This window comes from Fonsecaea multimorphosa (assembly GCF_000836435.1).
Source record: "Fonsecaea multimorphosa CBS 102226 unplaced genomic scaffold supercont1.5, whole genome shotgun sequence".
In the NCBI taxonomy this organism is placed as follows: Eukaryota; Fungi; Ascomycota; class Eurotiomycetes; order Chaetothyriales; family Herpotrichiellaceae; genus Fonsecaea; species Fonsecaea multimorphosa.
Genome location: NW_015971639.1, coordinates 616,601 through 640,450, shown reverse-complemented (window position 1 = coordinate 640,450; position 23,850 = coordinate 616,601). Strand labels below are relative to the sequence as shown.

Genomic DNA, 23,850 nt, shown 5'->3' with positions numbered 1-23,850 from the left:
ATGCAGCCCAACGCACTTTCTTCAGCTCGCTCAGTGATTTGTTAAGCTGAAGGAATTTGATACAACAAACCACCTGCATACTTCTTGGAGAGCTTTGTGGACTGCACGTCGCACCGGGGCGTTCCGGACCGAAAATTGTGGAGAAACCGGGCAGGCTAAGGCAACACCAAGATGGGACTTTGCGCCTGGCTTTGAATTTGTTGCTCACACAGGACGTCTGCATACGCATACTGCACGCCCTCCGGGTCTTGTCCGAAGTGCCTTTGAAACCCCTTTTCAGATCCTTGGAATACTCAGAAGTCAGATGGAGCGTGGCGAGTGTAGCTTCCACGAACTAACCTTTCACAGGGTGCCCAGATCCCACCGACTCATGAAGCGAACGGGGCTACAGAGAGGACTTTTGTCGAACGCCGGAGCGTGTCTCGTGGTGGTAGAAGCCACATCTGAGACTTCGAGCTGAAAAGCTGCATTCATCTCTACGCATCCAACCGAGCTAAGTTATCTCAGCATACGAACCCGTTGTTTTCGTCCAGAACTTACAGATGCCTGTCAATCGTCAAGGTTTCCGGATCCAAATGAATTATTCAACCAAGATGGCTTAGCTTCGTTCGTACGTACTTTAATCATGGAAGCTGCTTGCCGTAAAGACTGACCGGTGCGGGAGAAGTGAAACGCTCAGCTACGTACGTAGATACGGCTGGCATGACGCTAGTCTCAACAGAAACACTCCGCGGTCAGGAGAATGGGAAAAAGACTTGCATAATCACACGGAATACCGACTAAGAAGGTAGCATAGACGTACGTACCTCGATATGGCGAAGACCACCAGCACTTGTCGAGGGTAGCTACGGCCCGACACTACTTCGAACGATACGGTGAAGCCCTGCAGCTCCTTGACGTGTTCCTGGATGAGAGTTTCCGCCGCCAGCAGGTTGAACTGGGTTCACAGATTATGGAGTGATGTCTGAGAGATGCGCCCATTCGCCCAATCTGCATCGATGTTGACCAATGGAATTGACTACGTAGTACATGAGCGAACATGCATCTGTGGCCGTCAAAATCAATATGCATTGCCCAGCTCCCTGACACGCCCGTAGACTTCACGATATAGAGCAGTTCTGTAAATCATATGGAAAACGATATCTGTGTTTCGTGAAGAGGACAATTTGAACTGATATTTAAAAACATGAGGAGTATTCAGGATATTAGAGGTTCGAGGAAGTATATTGCGACTGGGACAAATAGCCACTCCTGCTCAGAAGACACTGCAGCTGAAGTCCACGTCGGCCAGACTTGAGCGTACACTCAGCTCACAGTACCTCGCTTAGCAAGTGGTTGAAGTTCGCTGGTGCCGGTGTCCACGCTGCTAATGCCTGCACTCAACGATGTGTTCAGTTGAAGTCCGGATCCGTCAAAGACTCACATGCAGCACAGCTCAAGTCATAGGTCCGCTGAACTCTGTATGTAAAGACCCACAAGCCTACATTTTGAGCAGGCAGGCATTGCATGGAACTACGTCTGTGCATACGCCTGGCATCTCTCTTCGCCAGGCCAATAATATCTCGGCATGGACTTAGCTTGATAGAACCCTGCAATCACCCAAGTGTGCGTGTTAGTCTAAAGGTGGTAGATTCGTCCGATGTGACCGAGTGATTTGATACGTTCAGATGAGACGGAAGACGCAGTTCTCATTCTTCGAAGTCTATATATTACGGTCGATCTGCCACACAGTCAGTCATCTCATCAAGTCACTCTCTGAACCAGCAACTGGTACGGTCTCAGATTCAGATATCCTTCTCAATCCTCAAGATAGTATATCACAATGACTGGCTTTCAGTCTCCAAGTCAAGCTGCTTCCTTGCCGGTCACGGTGCGCAGCAGTACCAATGGAGCACTTGCCAATACCCTTCCTCCGGGAAGTGGGCCAGGGACATCAGAATTCACGCCTGGAACATGGCTTGGTTGGGGACTGGATATGACTTCAAGTATAATGGTGTGACCAACGGAGGCAAATTTGACGGCGACATCAAAAAGACGGACGAATACAAAACTTTCCAAAAGTCCGTCCAAAAGACCTGTTCGTGTCAAGGCGGAGATACGGCGTACGAACGATGATAAAGTCTATGAGGTATACCAGGCCTGGATCCGGTCAGCGACGGCGGCCCCTGGTGTCATGACCATGCAAACAGTCGCTATCTGGGAGATGTTGTCCGTGGCTAGTGACCCCACCCTAGCTGCGCGTGCAGCGGATTTCGAAAACGCATACAAATGGATCGTCAAGAATCCCGCTACACACAGAACAAAGTGTCGTTTCACTGTCAACTCAGACTGGGCTGAACTGGTGCTACTGACGCCCGTCGGCCTATATACAAGCGAATCCCGACTCTCCCAAACCAGCCGATTGGTTGCTGTCACCAACCAAAGTCTCCTGGGGCGTAGAACACAGTCGCAAGTTCGAGAGGCAGCAGACCATCGACTTCATCATCATCAACGAAGGCTCGCCGGTCGATATCATGCTTTCCCATGGCAGCGATGGCGATACTGCTGGAAGCGGCAAATGTGCCGTCAGTATGGTCGGCAAAAATTACGAGAATACTGGAGTCAAAGGCAATAATTGGAATTCATAATGGTTCTATCAATGTGATATCGATGACCGAGAGCAGTAAAGGGAGTCTACAGGACGAATCTCAGACATGATGCAAATCCCTGTCAAGGCTTGGGGCTGAAGCCTCCTTCTGTCGCTCTATGCGCCCAAGAAAGCCATTGAGGACCATTGAGCACTACTTGGAGAATGCTCCAGCAGACCCTCTGACTTAATGTCGACAAAGGTGCCTGATTTGGGGCATGTCCTGTCTATTTCGGTGATTGGCGAAGACTCAAGTCTTCTAGAAAAGGAGAGATGCATGAAAAGTGACTTGTGGTATGGTAGCGACAAAGGTCATGGGGTCAGACAGAGTCAGTGGTCGATACCTGGTACCAGGCTCGCGGGGTATCCATTAAGCTCCTAGGCTACCCAAGCGTGGCACTGGTGGGTGGGAGTTGCCCATCAACACTCACCCAGCGCATCCATGCGCGTCATACATAGATCGCGTGTCCCTGCGTCTCCACAAAAATTTTGTTTGAAAATGTGTCAGTATGTGACCCTAGGTTCTCAGTGTTCTTCACACCCTGTAACCAGCAGCGCCGTGCTTCTAGCTTTCGATGAGAGGCTTTGGAGAGCGACAGCTCAGCGCACATGGACACTGCTTGAGATCAAAAATCGCGCCGCAGATTTCATGTCTCAGAGTGTCGATATCTCCTGTCAAGCACCGAGCCGTGTCCACGAGTCATGGAAGACACCTCCTTGAACGGACCATTCCCAACCCAGCGACTTCTCAATACGATGAAAAACCCATTTATCCATCGATACCCTTAAAAGGCCGTGTCCCATCGACCCTGATATCGACTTGCGATCTTACGAGCACAACACCTGCAAAGCTCGACACGCCGCAACCTCTAAATCAACAAGACTATAATGGACCCATACCCATTAGTGATAGGGTGAGATGGTACTTCCGTCTGGGAAAGTCTTATCTCGCCTTCTACAAGACAGGCTTCAAAAACATCTGGCACAACTATAACGAGTTGAGGAAGATTCGTGGGAGATTCGGAAGCCGCAAGCTTGAGGACGTGGTGAAATATGGCGGGAGCGGCAGCGCAGGCAACGCTGACGTTGAGCCAGCACTCATCATAACGCGAGACGAATACCAAATGGCTCTTCGCACGCGACATGACCTCGGAAAACTCGTGCCCTTCTCCATTGTATTCGCCGTATGCGGCGAATTCACTCCGCTGGTCATCCTGGCGATAGGCTCTGCGGCAGTGCCATACACCTGTCGCATCCCCAAACAAGAACAACACGATTTCCTCAGACCAGTCCGAATACAAGCAAAGTACACAGCACAAGTGGATAAGCTTTTGGGTGAAGACCCAATGACCCGTGACGCCAACCACATACACTGGAAACTAGAATTCATTGAAGCGTACCGCTTGCACGTGAATCCATTTCTGCGCCCTATTCCCGGGTTAGGATTTCTATGGCACAAGTTCTACTCAGGTCCGCGGCTACGCAAGCACTGCGAAGAAGTCCTCTGCGACACAATCCTCATACGGCGGGAAGGCGGGTTCCGTAGACTCTCGCCCCGCGAGGTGTTCCAATGGAGTCTCAAGTACGGCCTGCGGAGCCTGACAGATTACATGGATAACCAGCGACGCCAGGGTGTCTCCGTGGACCCAGAGTCGCCTGAGTTGAAGGAAACTCTGCTGCCTATTGTCGAGGCAGAAGCGGATTACATACTCGGGGTGGATTGGAGAAGGCTCAATCCAGAGAATCACTGGCTCTCGGTTTTCAGACCAATACCTGTGACGCCTGATGATCGGCACTTATCAGAGCGCTGAAGCCGCCCCACAATGATAGTAGGTATGTACAGGAGATATGGATGTCGAGACAATCTCCTAGCTCATTTCGTCGTCCTAGGCGCGGACATTTGCCCTTCAATAAACCTCGCCTTCTCTACGTCAATCGTATCACCTTGGCAAATACTTTATATATCTTCACACAGAGATGGCATAATCTCAAAGCTCCTATCAAGACCTACATCGTCCTCCTTTCTCATCCTCTCCTCCAGTACCATCTACCCACCCACTCCTCTCTTCTCGCACTATCCGGTCACCGCAATGCCGTACGTCGCTCTCAGCCTTCCGAGCAAATGCTCTCCCGCCGTAACCTGGCTCAACGACTCGGCCGTGACCGTGCCACCACCGCGGCCAATCTCGGCCTTTTGAAACGCTGCCGCGCGCTCCGCCACGGCCTGCGACGGCACGGGCACCAGCACGGTCTCATCGGCTGGCTGGACAAACACGGCTATTGAGTACCTGTCACTTCCATGCACGGACGTCGACGTTGCGCCAGAATTGCTATCCTCTGGTTGCTCTTCCTCAACAAGCACGACTCTGTGCACCGTCGATTTGAGGAGGCCGTTGGTCCAGAACTGCAGCAAATCGCCCATATTGACGACAATCGGAGGGAAATCCGGGTCGTGGTAGCCCGGCGGCGAGACAGGGACACGGGCCCAGGTGCCGTCGTCCTGCAGGATCTCCAGCCCCGGCTGGCCCGGCCGCGTGAAGAGGAGCGTGATACTCCCGTAGTCGCTGTGCGCGCCGGCGCGAATGTCCGCTTCGGCGCGGTAGTCGGTGCCGGGGGGTAATTGCGGGTAATAGAGCATGCGCACGGTGTAGGGTGACTTGTGAGGGTCGTCATGCGACCTGAGGAACCAGTCCGGGTCCTGGATGTCCAAGCCCAGCGCGATCAGACGCAGGATCCGCGCCGCGATGGCTCTACAGCGGGCGTGAAAGTCACGTAGCGCGGTTTCGGCAGCAGGCTCTGAGAACTGCGGAGGCATCGGTTGCCGCCACGCGCCTGTCTCTGGATCCGGCTCCTGGAGGTTGAAGCACTGCTTGAAGTCCCCGCGCTTGTGACCCTTCGGATCCAGGTTTTCGACGTGCATGTCCACGAAGCCGCGGTTCTTGGTGATCTTGCACGCGGCCTTTTCCGCCCCGCTGGCACCCCGGAAGAAGCGGCTGCCGATGTCGAAGACGTTTTGCACCATCGCGGCGTCGAGGTCGTAAGAAGAATAATCACCGTTGCCGTGATTGCCATCTTTCGATGATGAGGACGGTGATCCAGAGATCCAGAGAAACCCGTGTTTTGCGGCCGCCTGCACAATCTCCCTCCCCAGCTCCGCGGACTCGTGCGAGATGTCGAACAAGGGCAGATCGATCGACGTCTCGGCAGCGGGAGCCGCGCCATTGGCTACCGAGACTGGCGGCATGGTCACTTTGCTCTCGAGAAGGCGAGTAGCTCTAAGAGCGAGTCTGGGTTATGTCCTATCAGGTCGGTAAGGTATATGTAATATAAGCAGGTTGTTGCCATTTAGGTCAGCCGTGGAAACGGAAGATGGATATAAAAATATTATTATGCTTTTCCCAACACAAGCCAACTTTTTGGAACGCTCGGTGCCGACCGAGAATGTCGTTGCCGGCTATAAGTGGTGGGGCTGACAGCCAGATCCGTCAAGTATAAACTTTGTCGCTTATCATTTGCGAATTGACCTGTTCTCTCCTCATTGGTCACTCAGCAAGACGGTCAAGGGGACTCGGGGTCTGTGTCTCCCGGGGCTGCGTATCAGGTCGAAGAAGAGGAGATCAGTACGAGGTACAAGGCACGGTCTGGTCTGTCTGTGAAAGCTTATCAAGATGTCTTCTAACATTAAGTTCGTACGAGGGTATATATAATGCTGCCGCATGCGACTATTGGCAATCCGTGTTCCCAACAGTCCTCGACGCCGACTCCACACCGTCTTTCGCACAGGAGGTCTGTACCTAGCGAAAAGGCTACTCACCAATCATCGCCCGCGGCCTAAGGCACTACCTCCTCCGTGACGCACTGCCCCCCCGTAAATCCAATATTATCAATCGCAAGATCAATCTCATTCCCGCTATTCAAGCCCGAACAGTCCCAGACCACCGAGAACAGCAGCTCGGAACAGTCCGCCTCAAACTCCAGCGGCACGCCCTGGCCCCACGACTGTTGGCTGCCGGAGTCGGACCCGTAGACCTCGATGAGGTCCGTGTACGACTGGTCGCCGACTCGGAGGGTCAATTGGCAGTTGGAAAAGGTGCTGGGGTTGGGGTTGGGGTTGTTGACGTAGGGGACGGCGTAGTCGTAGGTGAATGTGTAGAGGCCGTTGGGGATGAGGTTCGTGAGCGTTTGGGAGACGGAGGAGATGGGCACGGCCGATGTGCCTTGGATGTAGCTGTACAGAAAAAAAAAGTTAGTAATTATTAACCCACTCTTTGGAGACTACTAGGAAGTTGTCTGTCTTCGCGGCGAAAATGTGGCAAGGGCAAGGCATCAAGGAATAATATACATACACGTATTGAGATCCGTCAGGCGTGTCGTACGTCGATCCGTTATTGGTAGCGAAAACTGCGCCGCCGGAGACGGTCCAGTCGCCGCTCGTGGCGTCCGGGACTCGTATCGCGTCGGCAGAGACCGATTCGAAGCTGCCGTCGGTTATGACGTCCTGTTGTGAGAAATCAATAGTCAGCATCCACTGGGACTATTATACTCGGAGAGTTAGTATGGCTGAGAAACGTGCTGTCGATGTCACGGATGGACAAGCACTTGTCGGACACGTGGAGGCGCTGATTGTAGTCGTGGTGGTGGTAGTGGTGGTGGTGGTGGTGGTGGTCTGATGATGTTAAATTAGCTTTAGGCTTTCTATATGCGGGGAGGAAATATGGTACTTACTGTTGTGGTGGTGGTTGTCGTTGTGGTCTGTGGAGGATCTTAGCTTGAAAGTCTAAAGGAGACGAATAATTGATATAGAATAGCTTACCGTTGTGGCGGTGCTGGTGGTTGTAGAAGGCGTTGTGGTTGTGGTGGTCGTAATAGTAGTAGGTATGCTTGTGGTTGTTGTCGTCGTTGTTATGCTTGAAGTTGTGGTGCTGCTGCTGCTGGTTGTGGTCACGGATGAAGTTGAGCTTGTGGAAATGGAGGAGCTAGAACTGCTCGTGGTTGACAAAGTGGTAGAGCTTGTCGATGTTGTCCTAGAGATGGTGGTACTCGTCAATGGTGTCGAAGAAGTGGTACACGCGCTCGTGCTGGTAGGGTGCGAGTATGTTGTTCCTGGACGGCTCGAGGTTGTAGTCGAACTCGTTGAGGGAGGCGAATGCGAAAGAGAAGGAATGGAAGTGGTCGGCCATGTCGCACTCGGAGAATTTTGCAGGCTCGACGAACTTCTCGTATGATGCCCTGAGTGTGATGTAGTGGAATGTGTAGATATGCTCGATTGCGGTCTCGTCGAGTGAGAATGTGTCCACGAAGCAGCGGGAGTGCTCTGCGGTTCTGTCGTGCTCCAACCCTGCCAGCTATAGGGGGTCGTCCCCTCTGTCTTCGCAATGTCGCCTGGAGAATGATGCCATGCACGTTCACTGAGCGCCGAGGGGTGTGACGTTGGTAAGGAGAGGGGGGATGCCGGTAAAAACCCAGAAGTACAAGGACACACATAGTGTGTGTTGGTGATGGTAGTGGTGACTACAACATTGGAGTCGTTCCACTCGTCGTGCTTCTGGCCATGGCCGATGGAAACAGCAGCTGCAACGGCCAAAGACAACGACGTGATCCTCATCATACGAATTAGAGTATAAGTCAACTAAAAGAATGGACGGCGACGAATGTCACCACAACGAGGGGACGGTCCTGAACGAACCAAGCAGCAACAAGGAACCCAAGAGGCAGTCAGTATTCGTATCAGCGCGACAGCACGGAGAAGAGAAGTAAATAACAGAAACAAGGCTTCGAGATGCGGAGAAATAAGAGGCGGGTACTAAGCAGGTAGGAGTGTGTGGGTTCGCTTCGGTTAGTTGCTAGCTGAGGTTTAACATCGCTAGACAAGAGCCGATCTGGAAGGCGATGGGCAGAGATCTGGTCGTCAATCGTCCTTTCAATTTCTTTTTATGGTTAACGGCGATGGGATCTCGGTTTTCGCACCATCGCGTGGTGCACAGACAAGGCAAGGCGTGCATTGTCAAGCATTCTAACGTCCGCTCATATCAGATTATACCGAATTAGGCAGGCGTTCTTAGCAGCTACCAAATCTTATACAAGAACTATAGGCATCATGATCTGTACGTTCGTGCACGTGCATGCCAAGCCCTATATGACCTTTACAATTTGAAGCAACTTATATACCTAAGGTACCAAGTACTCGTAGATTGTTTGGAGCGGGATTACAAGCCAAGAGTCTTGGTTGAGAACTTCCACTCCGCCCCGCTGCCGAAAGCGGAACGCTCAGGGCCAAGGCATATACAGTGTTCTGTCTAGGCGGCCATTATGAATTTCTTCTCGCGAGCTACAGCTTCCATGGGGCAATGATTGCACTCGAGTCTTGTTTGCGTCAGGTACTTTGGAACATTCGCAAGATTGTCAAGATATCCAACTAGCACTATATTATGCCAACCGCGTTACGTGAGCACGGAGAGCTCGGTGGACCGTGGCTAGTGTATCGGGTGATTCTTTTGTCTCGGCGCCATCAAAGGAACGGAACATAGTAATGGTCGAACTAAGGAGCAAATAAGGACATGGATTTGTCAACTAAGAAATGCGATTCTTCAAAGGTCATGTATTGAAGCTGGGACGTCCGCCACGGCTGGCGATGACCCTCCGTTCCATCGTTCCAAGACCCGTGCAAACCGTTCCCAAGTAGTTGTCGGCAACCAGCTGAGTGTTCCCAGCGTTAAAACTAGGAATTCCTAGACTCAAGCCACCATGATTGAGGGCCGGCTAAAACATTGTCGAAATGTCATCGACGCCAATATCGATCGGGTTTTTTGCCGTGGGGAAAATTCCCACATCACGAGAATTGATTCGCCAATCCATATGTAGGAATTCAACGTGCCGTAATGGTATGGTGAGTTCTGGAGATACCAGAGAAGAAGGTCGAACCAAGGAGAGTCTTGGGGTCCATGACCTCTCGAAAGAACAGTGATTTGATGGATCGATATTGTCTCCGATCGTACCCTGAAAATTGCCCTTTCGCACCATAGGCTGGTTCTCTTAAGCTGGAAGGAGGTTCAGTGCCGCGTGGTCGGGTACGTGTGTGGTTCGTGCAGCGCCTCTCGTCAATGATGCCCTTCTTTGCGCGATCTTCCCTTCCCGAACTTCTCCGATCGCAACGTAGCTGGGCTGAACGTTCGCGGTTCCTGGGCATCGTCTGAGGTCGAAATGGTGGTCATATTGTGGGTGGGTGACTTGGGATATCGCAGTCTCATCGAATGAAGATCCTGGTTTGCCCGCATCATCGCCTGGGCAATTCGGCTGTCGGCCCTCAAGAGTCAATGGGAGCTCGTCGTTATTATGTGTGCCGAATCCGAGTATCTCTGCATATCGAGAGCCTAGAAAGATGGCGCAGCTGCCCAATGCAACGAGCAAGATGACGAAGAGAAAAGTTGTGTGCCATGTGCCAAATGGATCTTCTAGAAGCCGCGTTATTGTGTCGGATTTGAACGGTGGTTCCACAGAGGTCGAGTTGAACCAAGCGTCTCGTCTGGTGGGATGAAACATCATGACGCTTGTTGGATAGTACTGGACGTTGCCAACAGGGCGCTCAAGAGTCTTGGTAGTTCCATCACTCCGATATGAGCCTGTCACAGCGGCGGTTTGCAAGGACCAAGAGGTTTCCGGGGTGTGGCACAAGTGCTCCAATTCTTTCATTTGAGACCGAGACCACCAAAAGCTCGATCTAGTTCTTCACCTTCACGACTGGGTGACATTGCGGGTGCGGATATGACATTTACGGGCTGGCCATCCAGCAGATTCTGATCTGTCCCTGTCTTCGAGGATGCCTTTGTGGGCTCCAGTATCTTCTCTTCACGGTCCAACCAGCCGGGCGCGACTCTCCGTTTCTCTGCGAGATCTCGATCTTTTATATCTTGCTCCCACTCTTTGATGGCTTTTTCTGCAGCACCTACGGTCTTTTTGAGGTGCTCTTGGAGGGCTTTACAGGAACTGATAATATCATCTGGGTGGGCAGTGTGGCCGGAGGAAGAAGTGACATATTTAGGCTTTCCGGGCCCGTTTTCAGCAATGATGGAAGGAGGAAGCGACGTGGGCACAGATCGAAAGGTGTAAGGCAGCGTCACAGCAGTCGGCAACGACAGAAAGGGAGAGACAGTCAAGGGAACCTGCGCGAGCAGCGGATGAGGCTCTGTTCCTGCGGTCAGCGGTCTGACGAATCTTGCTCTGGGGAGTTACGCCCGGGCACATACTGTGTGTGTCAAACATGTCTCTGCAGAGCCTCTACCCGTGTTCGACTAGTTGTCCGGAGAGCAACGAGGTTGTCTTGGAGGTGAGATCTGTGGTAATTTGGGCAATGGAAACAACCTCCAGGCCCGACTGCGGGTCAACTCAGTCTGATTGGAGAATGAACTCACTCGTACCTAGGTGCCTAAATGCTGTCAAGGTACTCGGTACATGGGTGCCTGGCAAGCTGGGGACTATGATGATGACAAGCAGAGTAAAGTTTACAAAGACATGAAAGTGATACGGCGAATGAAGCTGAGGCGCGTGCCTCGCTTCCATGTCGGACCCCATATCGTCCCATATTGTGAGGGAAGCCTCCCACCTTTGCCCCTCCTCGACCAGAACCCGCTGTCCTTATTGCTCTCTACCTACCGTTGTAGTAGTATGAGGGTCACTCAAGTCCAATCTTATCGTCCAAGCTTCTCTTTAGGCTCGATTGACTTGCATCCGTCACTCAGCATTTAGCTGCATCGGCGCCGTTTGAACTGGCGAGCTGCGTATGTACTGTGTGTTTAGTTTCTTGGAGAATTTCAGCCCTGGCCTGAAAGTGCCTGAACTGGATCTGGACCCTAAAATCCTCATCCTCCTGAAACTGCTTGACAATCCGACTCTTATTACAGCTTCAGCCGCCCCCGATTTTCAATTGTTGCCCACTTTTATTTTTCAGCTCTTGTCCCCTTGCCGGCGTCCAAGATCTCTCCTCACCGCATCCTAACCTCCTTCGCGACAACTTCTGGGAAGTCCGTCACGCCTCGAAAAGCCCGATTCAACCCCCTCCTGACCAGCAGCACCACCGACGATTGTTCCTCCCGGCGCTAACATTGCCACAACCAATTCTGCTGACCATTTACTTTCACGAACTCGCTGGTATCTTTGCTTTCACCCCTCAGCCTCAGCGCTGCTACACTTCAATCGTCTCAGAGACCGTTTGCGCCAGGAGCGCACCTTACAATCAAGATGGATGGTCCGTTACACAGAGCAGTGGTGGATAAGAAGCCCGTGCCTGAGATCGACTTCACGTTACATATAATGGAAGATGGCTCCCAGGTGAGCACTCAAGAACGAGTATGCAAGGGTAGGTTGTCCAAGAGAGATTTCTCCCATGGCCATATCTGATGCGGTGGCAGATGTCCAGGCTCCCGCCATGCAACCTCCCACGAACGAACAATTCTGGTCGCCAACCGATCGATCGAAGCCGAACTTGTCCTTCTTGAAACAACACTTTTACCGAGAGGGGCGATTGACCGAAGAGCAAGCCTTGTGGATCATAAGTGAGGGTACCAAGCTGCTAAAAGCTGAACCAAATCTGCTGGAAATGGATGCTCCGATCACCGTGTGCGGCGATGTTCATGGACAATATTTTGACCTCATGAAGCTGTTTGAAGTAGGCGGAGATCCTGCTGAGACTAGATATCTCTTTTTGGGGGATTATGTTGACCGCGGATACTTCAGCATTGAGGTACGACCTCCTCGGTTCTGCTCAGAGTTTCACCTATTGACAACCTGTTTAGTGCGTGCTCTACTTGTGGTCCCTCAAAATTTGGTACCCAAACACCTTGTGGCTTCTCCGTGGGAACCACGAGTGCAGGCATCTGACAGATTATTTCACCTTCAAACTCGAGTGCAAACACAAATACTCAGAAAAGATCTATGACGCATGCATGGAGTCCTTCTGTGCCTTGCCCTTGGCCGCTGTCATGAACAAGCAGTTTCTGTGTATACACGGTGGTTTAAGCCCAGAACTACACACTCTGGAGGACATCAAGAGCGTATGCCACGTGAAACTTCCAATTTGGTCATTGTCATTGTGCTAATGAATGCCGTCAGATCGACCGTTTCCGCGAGCCTCCCACCCACGGCCTTATGTGTGACATCCTCTGGGCTGATCCTCTGGAGGAATTTGGCCAAGAGAAAACCGGGGAATACTACGTGCATAACCACGTCAGGGGCTGCTCCTATTTCTTCTCCTACCCGGCCGCCTGCAATTTCCTCGAGAAAAACAATCTGCTCTCCATCATCCGTGCACACGAAGCTCAAGATGCGGGCTACCGCATGTACCGCAAGACGCGGACAACTGGCTTTCCCAGTGTCATGACCATCTTCAGCGCGCCGAATTACCTTGATGTCTACAACAACAAAGCTGCGGTGCTCAAGTACGAAAACAATGTTATGAACATCAGACAGTTCAACTGCACCCCCCACCCATACTGGCTTCCGAATTTCATGGATGTCTTCACCTGGTCTCTACCCTTTGTTGGTGAAAAGATTACAGACATGCTTATCGCTATCCTCAACACCTGCTCTAAGGAAGAATTGGAGGAAGATACGCAGAGTTCGAGCATGGAGCCAGAGACGCCACCATTTGGCGCCGATCCGGAATCCACAGAAGCCAAGCGCCGGGCCATCAAGAACAAGATCCTTGCCATTGGGCGGCTTTCCCGGGTCTTCCAGGTCTTGCGTGAAGAATCCGAACGCGTCACTGAGCTGAAGACTCAATCCGGAGGTCGCCTGCCGGCAGGGACTCTAATGTTGGGTGCCGAAGGCATCAAGCAGGCCATCCACAACTTTGAGGACGCCCGTAAAGTCGATCTCCAGAATGAGCGCCTCCCCCCCTCGCCTGAGGAAATTGAGAAGCGCAGTGCCGAAGACAGGCGAGCTGCTTTGGAGAGAGCGGCCACTGAAGCAGAGAATGACACCAACCTGCAAGGCGTGGCAAGGAGAATCAGCTTGTAAGTGATACAATACAATTCTACTGATGTTCTGAGGCTAACATGATCCAGTGGCTCTTCCAACCCACGTGGCCATCGTCGAAAGGAATGAGAATCTGAATATGACGAGAGTGAAGAATCGCAAATGATGTCCTCTTGATGATGATTATACGAGTCCACGACTCCGGCCCACTCTCTCAGGGTGGACGAGTGGCGAGACATAAGCTTGAGCAGTTACGAGTGGTGGGAACAAGTTGGGCGACAGGAAGTGCTTGGGGTGTTGTGTGGAGTGGTATGAAAGGAAGCGGTGTGTAGCGCGAGGCAAAGGACGTGTGGTTGCAAGCAACGGTTGGCTGGCAGCATCCAGGCGCCGCCGTGCTGTCGGCATTGATCAAACTGCCGATGCTTCTCCTGAGTCGGTGCCTGAACTCTATTCATGGAGCAGAAATAAAAGGCCCATGACCTGCCCTGAGACTTTACTTCCTTTTCTTCGTTATACTTGTATACTCACTTTTCCCTACCTAGGTAAGCTTCATGCTTCTGCCAGAGCGCAGAATGGCTGATGCTGTAGGCGAGAAACAAGTCGTCGAGGGCTCAGATCCATGGTACGAGACTATCAAGGAGAACCTCGAGTAAACTGGGTGGAAAGCGAAGTCGACTCCTCCTGTTCTGCGATTTTCGAACGCCGTACCGAGTTTGACTACGGCCAAAGCCCTGTGAGGCTGTGACAGAAAAAACTTTACGCGTGGACGCGGTGGTCGAGATGCACGAGCTGATTCGGCACTGGGGCGACGGGGGCGCCAATGGGACGCCACCAGCGCCGGGGTCGTGCCGCTCCATCTTCCGGGCGCCTGTTTGGCTCGCTGCTCGCTGGCATCGCTGCCGGTACCAACACCTGTGAGTCCAACCAATCTCCTCCTCTTCATCACTACCTCTGCCGTTACCTCTTCCTTGTGCCTCAGGCACTGATATATCCTTCCTGTTGGTTCAGACGACCATGTAGAGCCCAGTGCACTCCTGAGCTTTGTTCTACTGCTCTCTTTCAGCTGCGTTTGAGCGTTCACTGGACCGACTTCGGCCCTTCCTGGGATAACATCAGCGTGCCGCCTTACCCCGGGTCCAGAAGGCAACTGAACAGGAGCTGAGTGTTCATTGACAGCTGCTCACAGCTCGCTCGCACCAGGATAGCTCTCTGGCTGATGGTCTAATCAATGTCAGAGTCACCATGCCACCCACACCGAAGGAGATCAGCAACAACATTGACCAGGCTATTGACGGTCTCAATGCACAATGGGACTTGAGACTTCCAAGGTTCCATGGTGGACAAACTGCTCCGGCCGATGAGTCCGAACGCTTGGCTGCCAATTGCTCAAACAAAATCAGATTCCTCTGCTTCAGGACGGACATTACCAAAACAGTTCTGCTTGACTTCGAGCAGAGGGCACGGCATGTTTACTCTGATTGGGTCTTCAAAACCTCGCAAGTACCAGGCACTTTGCCTGTGTTGCCTGTGGTCAAGAGTCTCGTGGCACGCAAGGCTGGCCTCGTCCGACCAACCGACTCCCAGCGATGTGCGCTTGTAAAACTTCTGGACACCATCTTGGAGGAGAATTATCAGCTAGCACGACTATCGTCTGATTACTCTACCGAGCCAGGCTCTACGTCAGCTGCCCCCTTTGTGACAGCTCCTACAACCCCTGTAAGGGAGGCAGTGTCCACAAGGCAGGAGTCCTTCTCAACGCCGTCGAGAAACACCCTAAGGAAATCTCACGACCAGAACAACACGCGGGATGAGCCCCAGTTGAAGAGCCCCCTGACAGTGTCTTCAAAGCGCACAATTGGCTCTCCGAATGGGGTCAGTCTTCTACCTGAATTTGAGTTTCAGTCTGCTCACATTCTGCCACAGCAAAACAAGCGACAGCAAACACTCTCGGAGTTCCGCCAGTTCAGACCCGTATCGGCACCTCCTCCACCAGAAATTCGCAGTCTCCAAGTGCCTGACCCAATTAGCTTCGAGAGTGTGATATCCCCCGCTGTATCCTCCATCTTTTCGACCGCCGATGAAGGGATTGGAGGCAAGCAGTCGAATGATACCTCTATGGTCAGTTCGCAGGCCGAAGACTCGCCGGACTTGTTTCCAACTCAGGAGTGCATGGAGCTTTTCGAAGACGAGCAATTCTCTACCTCTTTCAGCGAACTGAGCAAGGCTCCGACTCCATTCGACCCGACCGATCTCGAGTCTAATGGCCCTTTCAGAAAACAAGCAATCTTGCCATCACATGTTCCATTTTGGTACTGTTGGGAACTGCATCGGCTTGCACCTCTTTTTGGTCTGAGACCAATTGAACTGTACAAGAAATTCGAAGAAATCCACAAGAAACCTCCCGCTTCTGCGGAGGAATTTTGGCGCGTGGTCAAGGAGTTCTGTCGTGCAAAGGCTTTGCAACCGCTGCCTCATAAGTCTGACCTCCCCAGTTGGATTGTGCAAGATGACAAGTACATGGATGAAAAAACACATAGGGTCGCTCACTTCACAGCTGCCTTGGACTGGAACGAGGACTGCTCACCAAGCGTACTCACACTTCGACTCAACCCCATACAGCTGGTGCAGTCCAGCCGCTTCTACCGAAAATTTGGTGCCGACAGATTTCTTGCGCTCGACGGACCTCCATTCAGACTTCCCGACAGGTTGCGAAGACTGAGCCCCAAATCTGTGCCATCGTACGACAAAGTAATCGATTTTCTGGCATCGAACTCCCATTTCATTGCAGGACGTCTCTGGAGAATATGCTTCGTCGAGAAGTCGAAAAATAAAACAGGGCGCAACAAGGTGCAAACGCGGCGTTCAAGGATCATACTCTTTGCAGAGACTGGATTTGACATAGTCCCACGACCTCTCTCGGGACTCAAGTTATCAGATATCAAGCTTAACGGTCAATACCAGAATATCACGCGGCAAGAACTGATGCAATGGCATATGCCTCTGAATGCCAACGCCGATTCGATGGACCTCAAGCTATTCTCCAGATGGAGCATTGGCTTCTCAAGGACGACTCCGACAATAGAACTGAAGCGGCATGAGTTTTTGTACCGGCATGACGAACTTGGTGACGAATCTAGCGACGGTTCCAAACGCAAAGTGATGAACGACGGCTGTGCATTGATGTCTTACTCGCTCGCCAAAGCCATTTGGGCGGCGTACGGCGGCGAAGGTGAGCCACCCTCGGCTGTCCAAGGGCGTATCTCAGGTGGCAAAGGTTTGTGGTTGGTGGACTACGAGAACAAGTACGCCCACATCAGTGAGAGGGGTTACTGGATTGAAGTTTCCGAATCTCAGCTCAAGATTAAGCCACACCCGCGCGATCGTGATGATGCAGATGACGATGCTGCTCTGCGAACATTTGAAGTGTTGAAATTTGCCGCCGAATGCAAGCAGGCGCAGTTAAACATTCAACTAATCAATATCCTGGAAGACAGGGGAGTCCCACGTGAAGTTTTTCAAGAAGCGTTGCAATCGGATGTGCAGTCGTTCTCAAAGACTCTCATAGAAGCGATGAAAGATCCGAGATGCCTCCGGCTTTGGATGCAAGAGCATGCTCATTCATCCCGACTCGAGGCTAAGAAAGTCTTGGGCTCGTTTCCTTGCTCGAACAAAGAGCAAATGAAATTCCTGTTGGAATCTGGCTTTCATCCGCAGACATGCAGAAAACTCATCACCAACGCCTATCGTCTGCTCCTTGACTACATGACCAACTACGTGGAGAAAATGTGGATCCAGATACCACACTCTACGGCTGTCTTTTGTGCACCAGACCCATTAGGTGTGCTTGCTCCAGGCGAAGTGTTTCTTGGTTCTTCAACACCCATAACACATCCGGTGACAGGGCTCAGGGAAACCACGCTTGAAGGCCTTGAACTACTCGTGGCTCGAAATCCGGCGCACCTGGCATCTGATATGCAGAGATGCAGAGCTGTCTACAAACACGAGCTACGTCACTATAAGAATGTCATTCTGTTCTCTGTGAAAGGTGCTATCCCTCTCGCATCCTTGTTGTCAGGCGGCGACTATGATGGTAAGTTCCTGGTTTATGCCCTACATTTCTGTTACTTCGGCAATCACGTTCTTCTCTTGCAGCTCAAGGTACAGAAGCACTGACATATTCCCTGGCGAGCTATCTAGGTGATGTTGTGACATGTATTTGGGACCCAGATATTGTTCGACATTTTCGTAACACTGACATGCCACAATTACCGAAAGAGATTGAGTGTGGTATGGTTCAGTGCTCGGAACCAATATCTGAGACGTTCAAGATAGGACGTCCGCATGATGAAGCTTTCGAAGACTATTTTCGCAAATGTATTGCTTTCAATGCTCGGCCCAACCTGCTTGGCTATTGCGCTACGGAGCATGAAAAGCTGGTTTATGCTCTGAGCCGAACACGAGAACCCAACAAACTAATGAATTCTGGGGCAGTAAAACTAGCAGCGCTTGCAGGTTTTCTGGTTGATAGCGTTAAGCAGGGTTGGGAACTTACCGAGGCGAAGTGGCATGGAGTCCGCAGGGATGCCAGTGGCAAAAGCCGCTTGCGAGACCCTGACTACAAAGCCAGAACTGCTTCGAGCAAGCCAGGCGCTTACCTGAACGTTATAGACTATCTCAAGTTTGATGTTGCCGAGACCTTGAAAGAGCACGTGCTGCGAGAGTTTGTGAGAATGGAAAAGGACAAAAAGGTCCTCTACTACGACAGGGATCTAAGTCAACGATGGCATTATTGGTTGTCTCCGATAGAAGAGGACAAAGCGGAGAACAGGCGAGCAGGTCAATCTCGGTCTGAACAAGATACGTCTCATACGGCAGGATCCTTGCGCCAGCCCCACAAAGCGCCAGGTGCAGCAGACCTAGAGATACTCACCGACGTGTTGGAAGGCAAGCAAGGTCTGCTCGAGCAGATCAAAGCAATAAAGGAGCTATGGTCGACCTTTCAGTTTAGGTCTGAACCGACGCCGAACGAAAACAAGGACTGGGGGGAATACAGTCTTGCTGTTGCAACTGTTTACGAGGAATTCCGAGCCATCCGACCGAAGCGACTTGATCATGAGCTGGTTCGTCGCTACGACGCAGAAAAGGGCCGTCGCTTCTCCGAATGGGACCTTCTCAAAGCATCATGCCTGCATAAAGAGGTGTGCTCGAAGGGAGATTGCCCGAATTGGGTATGGTACGTTGCTGGACGAGAGCTCTGTCATCTAAAGGCGTTGCAACACGCAGGCGACAACAGAATCATTGTGTCAGAGATCCACGACCTTTACAAAGTGGACACGAAGTATGCCAGAGCCTTGTTGGAAGGCTGTCTCGACGAGGAAGGTGACGAGGAGAATGTTTTTGACGAAGAGGACTTGATGGATGACGATGTTGGATTGGAAATGGACTGATGGTTGGATAGGCGCGATTGTTGAAGAGCGGCGATACCCTGGATTGCATTCTACGATACCCCTTTAGTTGTTATTTGGTTGGATGAAGGAAGGGACAGGTAGGAGAAGCAAATTCCTCAACCGACACTTGGTCCCCCTGCAGTCAAGCAAACCCCCCTTCTTCCTATTTCTTTGTCCTGGCCCCTCAACTCCTCCTGCAGGAATTTATCCAGCCACAAGCTCCCCATTTCGACCACGTTCAGCCCGCCCTTACCTGCCGTTCTATGTGAGCATTCTTGCAAATGGCAGTCGTGGATTTTTCGCGATCTCCTTTGGCTCACGCGTCAGGATTTCAAGATGGCTACTATCCTCTTTTCCAGGTTGATGGCGAAGCATTACCTTTTCTTTCCAAAAGCTCATCAACATGGCGGGCCAGGGCAACAAGACCGTGACAGCGTACAGAATCACCAATGTCTGCATCATCCTGACACTCGGCTACAGTATCCTATCCATAGCTGTGTTTCTGAGAACAAAGGGAGCTGTGTGCTCGACAACATCTTCGGGAGTTAACCTCTCGATTGCCTTTGTGAGTCTTGCGTGGACGCATCAATGCTACTCATACGCTTGTCAGGCATGGTCCCTAACCGTTACCCTAGTCCTTACCTACCATTATGATCATGGGAGTCCGATGTTACCTCATGTTCCAACAGAGGAGCAAAGCTTTGCAGACTATATCACCCTCGACCGCATCACCAAGGCTGGAGTCGGCTTGTACGACTTGTGTCCAGGTCCTGGTGATTTTGTGGATGATCCTGGGTTGTGTCAATCTCCTTGTTGCGCTGCGAGCGCCCACGTGTCTGAGAGAACCGTTGGAGGCATGGCAGAATGAACTGCAAGAGCAGAACTGGAGATACGGGCTGTCTTGCCGGCTGCACCGCGCTCTGGTAGCCTTGTCGGTCCTGATGGCGTAAGTTGGCCCTTCAGCGTATCTACAAAACCGTTATGGGCAATGTTCACTGACCCTTTGTGTGTCCGTACTAGCATCTTCATGGCCTGCCTCTCCTTCTTGGACCAACAACATCCATCATCTTGTCGTGGGGCGGGCGTCTTGAACTGTTATTGTACCTGTCTATCTCGCAAAGCTCCCTCAAAAGTCCATACCCCAGCTCTATCGGTCTCCAGCAGCCGTTCTGGTGTGTCAGTTGAGAAAAACGACCATCTCTTCCTCGTCCCCGAACGGCGCCCGAACAGAATCGAGCACGAACAATGGCTACAGCGCCGCAACAGCTTATCGTCTCAAAAGGCCATCTATCCACACAAGTACTATTACTGCCACGACCATCGCAACAGGTACCATTACCAACCTTACACCTTCTCACAACAGAGCAGCAGCCGATACTCGAGTACCCTGCGCTCGGTCTCTGAGGGCCGATGCTTGGACCTGGGTGACCGGAATTCGTCCCTATGCTCGTCGCAATCCTCCTCTACTTCGGTCGGTATCTCGAGGCCGTCGACTCAGACTCGTCCATCCACCGTTTGCTCGCGGAGCCGAGCTAACAGTAACCCAGAGAGAGGAGATCTGCGCCGGACGATATCCGCAAATGACAATACTCCTGCTGCTGTGGTATCTGATGTGCCACCCCTTCCCACCGCTCCGGCTCCGACGTGGTCTCCAGCGCTGCATCATACGCCACTGAGTGCCGATCCTACCATTCGAGCACTTAGTACCGGGTCGGCCTTGACACTCCAATCGCTGCTGTATTCAAAGGTGTCAGTGTCTCCAGATTCGCAAATAGTTGCCCAAGCTGGTGGAAACATCAACACCGCCTTCACAGCGGGCCCTCCGACAGCTAAGCGTGAGGCGGCTGAGTCTTCTTCTTCCTCTTCTTCGTCGTCGTCCGGGCCAAGCGTCACGTCGACGAAGCTTGTAAAGAAGACCACCACCACCACAGAGCAGGCAATATCACCAAGAAAGCAGGTGCCGACGCCGATGCCCTCTGTGCCTCCTCCACCTGTACCTCTGCCCACACAGCCTCCAGCAGCGCGTCGAGCAGCAGCAGCAGCCCCAGCTATACCTGCCCGCGCACCAGGCCACCACCACTCAACGACACCTGGAGGTCCCACAGCGACAGCGACATCACGGCCCACGACTCGATCAAGATCCGCCTCAGCATCGGCCTCGACCGCTCCTGCTCCAGTTCGTGCGAATCTCCGCCGGCCCAGTCCCATCCGCTACAGACATTATCACCACCACCACCAGTACGCACACGGTATGGGTTCAAGCCACAGCCAGACCCAACCGCCGCTGCCACTGCCATTGCAGCAGTACCAACACCAACGCATCTGGCGGCGCGAGAACAGCACCAATCCTTCAAGCATCTACTCGGCCAGCAGCTACGGGACTGGAAGTGAACGGACCACATCGGTCTTGACGACCTCAAGGGGTAGTACCAGCACAAGCACCACCACTGCTGCTCCACATGCGAGCCGCAGACCTGACACTGCCGGCGCAACGCGGCAGTAAGTAAGACACCGAAGAAGGGGCGTCGAGATTAATTGAACACACCCCACCCCGGAAGGGCATGGAAGGGGATAAGTGGTCCTTTCGGCGTCTTTAGTGTAGTGTAAGGGGGCGCCATGGGGTTACAAAGGGGTGGTATCCTCTTCCATGGCTGGCACAAGGGATGGCCTTTCATAAAATTTAGGAAATGAGGGCACCGGCCGATTTCGAAATTATTACGAAGGAACCCGAGATAAATGGAGGGTGGGTAGATGGTTTTAGAGATCTGCGAGAGAGAGAAACGATGAATGAATCAGTGAAAGGACTTGACGCATGCAGTGCGATACCTAGGTACACAAGGAGCTCTCTTCCTTGTTCTCTTTCACGTCAGCCCTCCCTTGCTTGGAGTTGCATGCGCGCCTACTGTATTTATTGCATTCTAATAGTATGGATGGCGCAGACTCGTCCAGTCATTCGGAGCTTGTCTCTTTGTCTTCCCGGAAACTTTTTCGCATTTGCAAAGCGACCTCGCGTTGCCGTCTGATCCATCATCTGCTACGCATTTGCGACGCATCCTTCGCACTGCTCACACCCATCGAGGCCATCGAGCCCATCGAGGCCATTGAGCCCATCTTCATTTGCCAATCTCGCAATCCCACGCTCACGCTCGCGCTCATTCTTCTTCCGTTGCTCATTGTGTTGGTACAGTATGTTTCATTTAGTTCGTGCATTGAACCCGCAAGCCCCGTGTCCCAGAAACTCCTGTGCATGCTAGAAATGCCTTTTCCTCAGTCTTAATACACCCGTCCCGAGCTGTCGCATGTACAAACACCGCATGCCAACGGTATCTACCTCATCGTAAACACCCCAATAGTACACTGTGTTGCCTCGATGCTCTTAGTCCTTGGAACTCTTAACCTCCTCGACTTTCTTCGACCCGACTTCCGACCAGTTCGTGCTCAATGCGGTGCCATTACTCTCATAGAAGCTCTTCATCATGGCTCTACGCGTGTCTTCGTCCGCGGAGGCATAAAGTTTCTTGAAGAAGCCATCGACAGGGTCAACACTATCGAAGTCCGAGTCGTAGTCACCGCCTTCTTCTGCGTCGGAGCCGGGAGGACTGGATTTGTTGTCTTTGGAAGAGTCACCTGCCTTTGGTTTGCTCTTCTCCTTGGATTTTGTCTTCGTTTTGGGTTTCGATTGCGCGTGCAGTTCGTTGGCGAGTTTGTCCCAGTTCTTGGGGCCCTTGCGAGAGGAGGTTGGATAGGAAGGGGGATTGTCCTTCAGCACGGCCATTTGTGGAACAGCTGTAGCTGATGGGGTTGTATTGGTCAATGTGGACATTGATGTCGGCCTAGCATTCTCTTTCTCCTTTTCACTGCTTGCCTTTGATGACTGTGTGTTCAAAGGCGCAACACCTTCGAGGTCATGCCACTTTCCCGCCTGCGCTTTCTTGAGCGTCAACTCGACCTTCGTGGACAGAATCGCAGCTTTGCTTTGGGACGGATCGATGAGAGCGAAGAGGGGGTCAATTGTGAATGTGAATGTGGAGGACGGATTGGCGGGATGAGGGAAGGAGATGGATATGCAATCTTCTTGGATATCAATGTCGCAGGCGTCTTTGGGGACATTTTTGGCGTAGAGGGTCAGTGTGACTGCTTGAGGAGATTGGTACCATTCGTGTCGGATCTTTGATGGAGCAGATGTGGGCATAGCGGTGGATGAACTAGGTTTTGTCGACGTCCCATGTCCGTTGGACTTGGTGGTACCAGATGTAGCTGCTGCTGCGTCGGAGGCGGTCGTGTCGGCATCTTTCTCTTCATCAAATTTATAAGACCCGTCTGCCTTCAATTGTGTCTCGAGCCACTTCTTCATTTGTGCCTCACTGGGGAGGTCGATCTGTGGATATTCTTTCTCCGAGGACACTCTCTCCGCCTCTGGAGCTTCTGCCAACTTCTTTTCCACCCTTGCCAGCCACATGTCACCCTCCATCTTCGCAGATTTGGTGGATCTCCATTTCACCATGGTCTGTAAAACCGCTTTGGCATCTGCGTAACGTCCGAGTCCATGGAGGGCGACGACTCGCCGCTGTTGTGCAGCCTGGATCTTCTCCCTCTTTGCACGCTTCTGGGCGAAGAGGACAGCATACTCTGCATCTTTAAGAGCCAGGTCATGGCGGGGTGGTGAGAGACGGGCGAATGCGAGCGACCGTTGGTTGAAGTAATCCGGGGAGTGAGGGTGGTCGATGAGAGCCTGAGTGTAGAGCGACACAGCAGACCGAAAGTCCTTAGACTCGACAGCAGCGGCGCCTCGAGCAGCTAGATCCATCT

The 23,850-nt window shown here is 52.2% G+C and overlaps 8 protein-coding genes across 8 annotated transcripts; 4 read left to right on the top strand and 4 right to left on the bottom strand.

Moving 5' to 3' along the window:
- Positions 1 to 1,953: 1,953 nt before the first annotated feature.
- On the top strand, positions 1,954 to 4,437 carry Z520_03442 (uncharacterized protein; the record flags this gene model as incomplete). The annotated part of the gene is made up of 3 exons (XM_016773953.1): positions 1,954 to 2,077; positions 2,190 to 2,341; positions 3,307 to 4,437. The coding sequence occupies 3 exons, from the start codon at positions 1,954 to 1,956 to the stop codon at positions 4,435 to 4,437; spliced, it is 1,407 nt and encodes a 468-aa protein (XP_016634899.1).
- Positions 4,438 to 4,700: 263 nt separating this feature from the next.
- Z520_03441 (uncharacterized protein) lies at positions 4,701 to 5,870 on the bottom strand (the record flags this gene model as incomplete). Its single annotated transcript, XM_016773952.1, has 1 exon — positions 4,701 to 5,870. The coding sequence occupies one exon, from the start codon at positions 5,868 to 5,870 to the stop codon at positions 4,701 to 4,703; it is 1,170 nt and encodes a 389-aa protein (XP_016634898.1).
- A 587-nt stretch (positions 5,871 to 6,457) lies between these two features.
- Positions 6,458 to 7,806, bottom strand: Z520_03440 (uncharacterized protein; the record flags this gene model as incomplete). The annotated part of the gene is made up of 5 exons (XM_016773951.1): positions 6,458 to 6,854; positions 6,973 to 7,160; positions 7,226 to 7,292; positions 7,352 to 7,602; positions 7,696 to 7,806. 5 exons carry the CDS (start codon positions 7,804 to 7,806, stop codon positions 6,458 to 6,460), a joined length of 1,014 nt encoding a protein of 337 aa, XP_016634897.1.
- Positions 7,807 to 10,311: 2,505 nt separating this feature from the next.
- Z520_03439 (uncharacterized protein) lies at positions 10,312 to 10,885 on the bottom strand (the record flags this gene model as incomplete). The annotated part of the gene is made up of 2 exons (XM_016773950.1): positions 10,312 to 10,814; positions 10,870 to 10,885. The coding sequence occupies 2 exons, from the start codon at positions 10,883 to 10,885 to the stop codon at positions 10,312 to 10,314; spliced, it is 519 nt and encodes a 172-aa protein (XP_016634896.1).
- Positions 10,886 to 11,860: 975 nt separating this feature from the next.
- Z520_03438 (serine/threonine-protein phosphatase 2B catalytic subunit) lies at positions 11,861 to 13,723 on the top strand (the record flags this gene model as incomplete). The annotated part of the gene is made up of 5 exons (XM_016773949.1): positions 11,861 to 11,978; positions 12,031 to 12,362; positions 12,415 to 12,672; positions 12,731 to 13,632; positions 13,684 to 13,723. The coding sequence occupies 5 exons, from the start codon at positions 11,861 to 11,863 to the stop codon at positions 13,721 to 13,723; spliced, it is 1,650 nt and encodes a 549-aa protein (XP_016634895.1).
- Positions 13,724 to 14,836: 1,113 nt separating this feature from the next.
- Positions 14,837 to 19,041, top strand: Z520_03437 (uncharacterized protein; the record flags this gene model as incomplete). Its single annotated transcript, XM_016773948.1, has 2 exons — positions 14,837 to 17,684; positions 17,747 to 19,041. 2 exons carry the CDS (start codon positions 14,837 to 14,839, stop codon positions 19,039 to 19,041), a joined length of 4,143 nt encoding a protein of 1,380 aa, XP_016634894.1.
- A 403-nt stretch (positions 19,042 to 19,444) lies between these two features.
- Positions 19,445 to 21,544, top strand: Z520_03436 (uncharacterized protein; the record flags this gene model as incomplete). Its single annotated transcript, XM_016773947.1, has 3 exons — positions 19,445 to 19,606; positions 19,677 to 19,987; positions 20,062 to 21,544. 3 exons carry the CDS (start codon positions 19,445 to 19,447, stop codon positions 21,542 to 21,544), a joined length of 1,956 nt encoding a protein of 651 aa, XP_016634893.1.
- Positions 21,545 to 22,417: 873 nt separating this feature from the next.
- On the bottom strand, positions 22,418 to 23,848 carry Z520_03435 (uncharacterized protein; the record flags this gene model as incomplete). Its single annotated transcript, XM_016773946.1, has 1 exon — positions 22,418 to 23,848. One exon carries the CDS (start codon positions 23,846 to 23,848, stop codon positions 22,418 to 22,420), a length of 1,431 nt encoding a protein of 476 aa, XP_016634892.1.
- Positions 23,849 to 23,850: the final 2 nt, after the last annotated feature.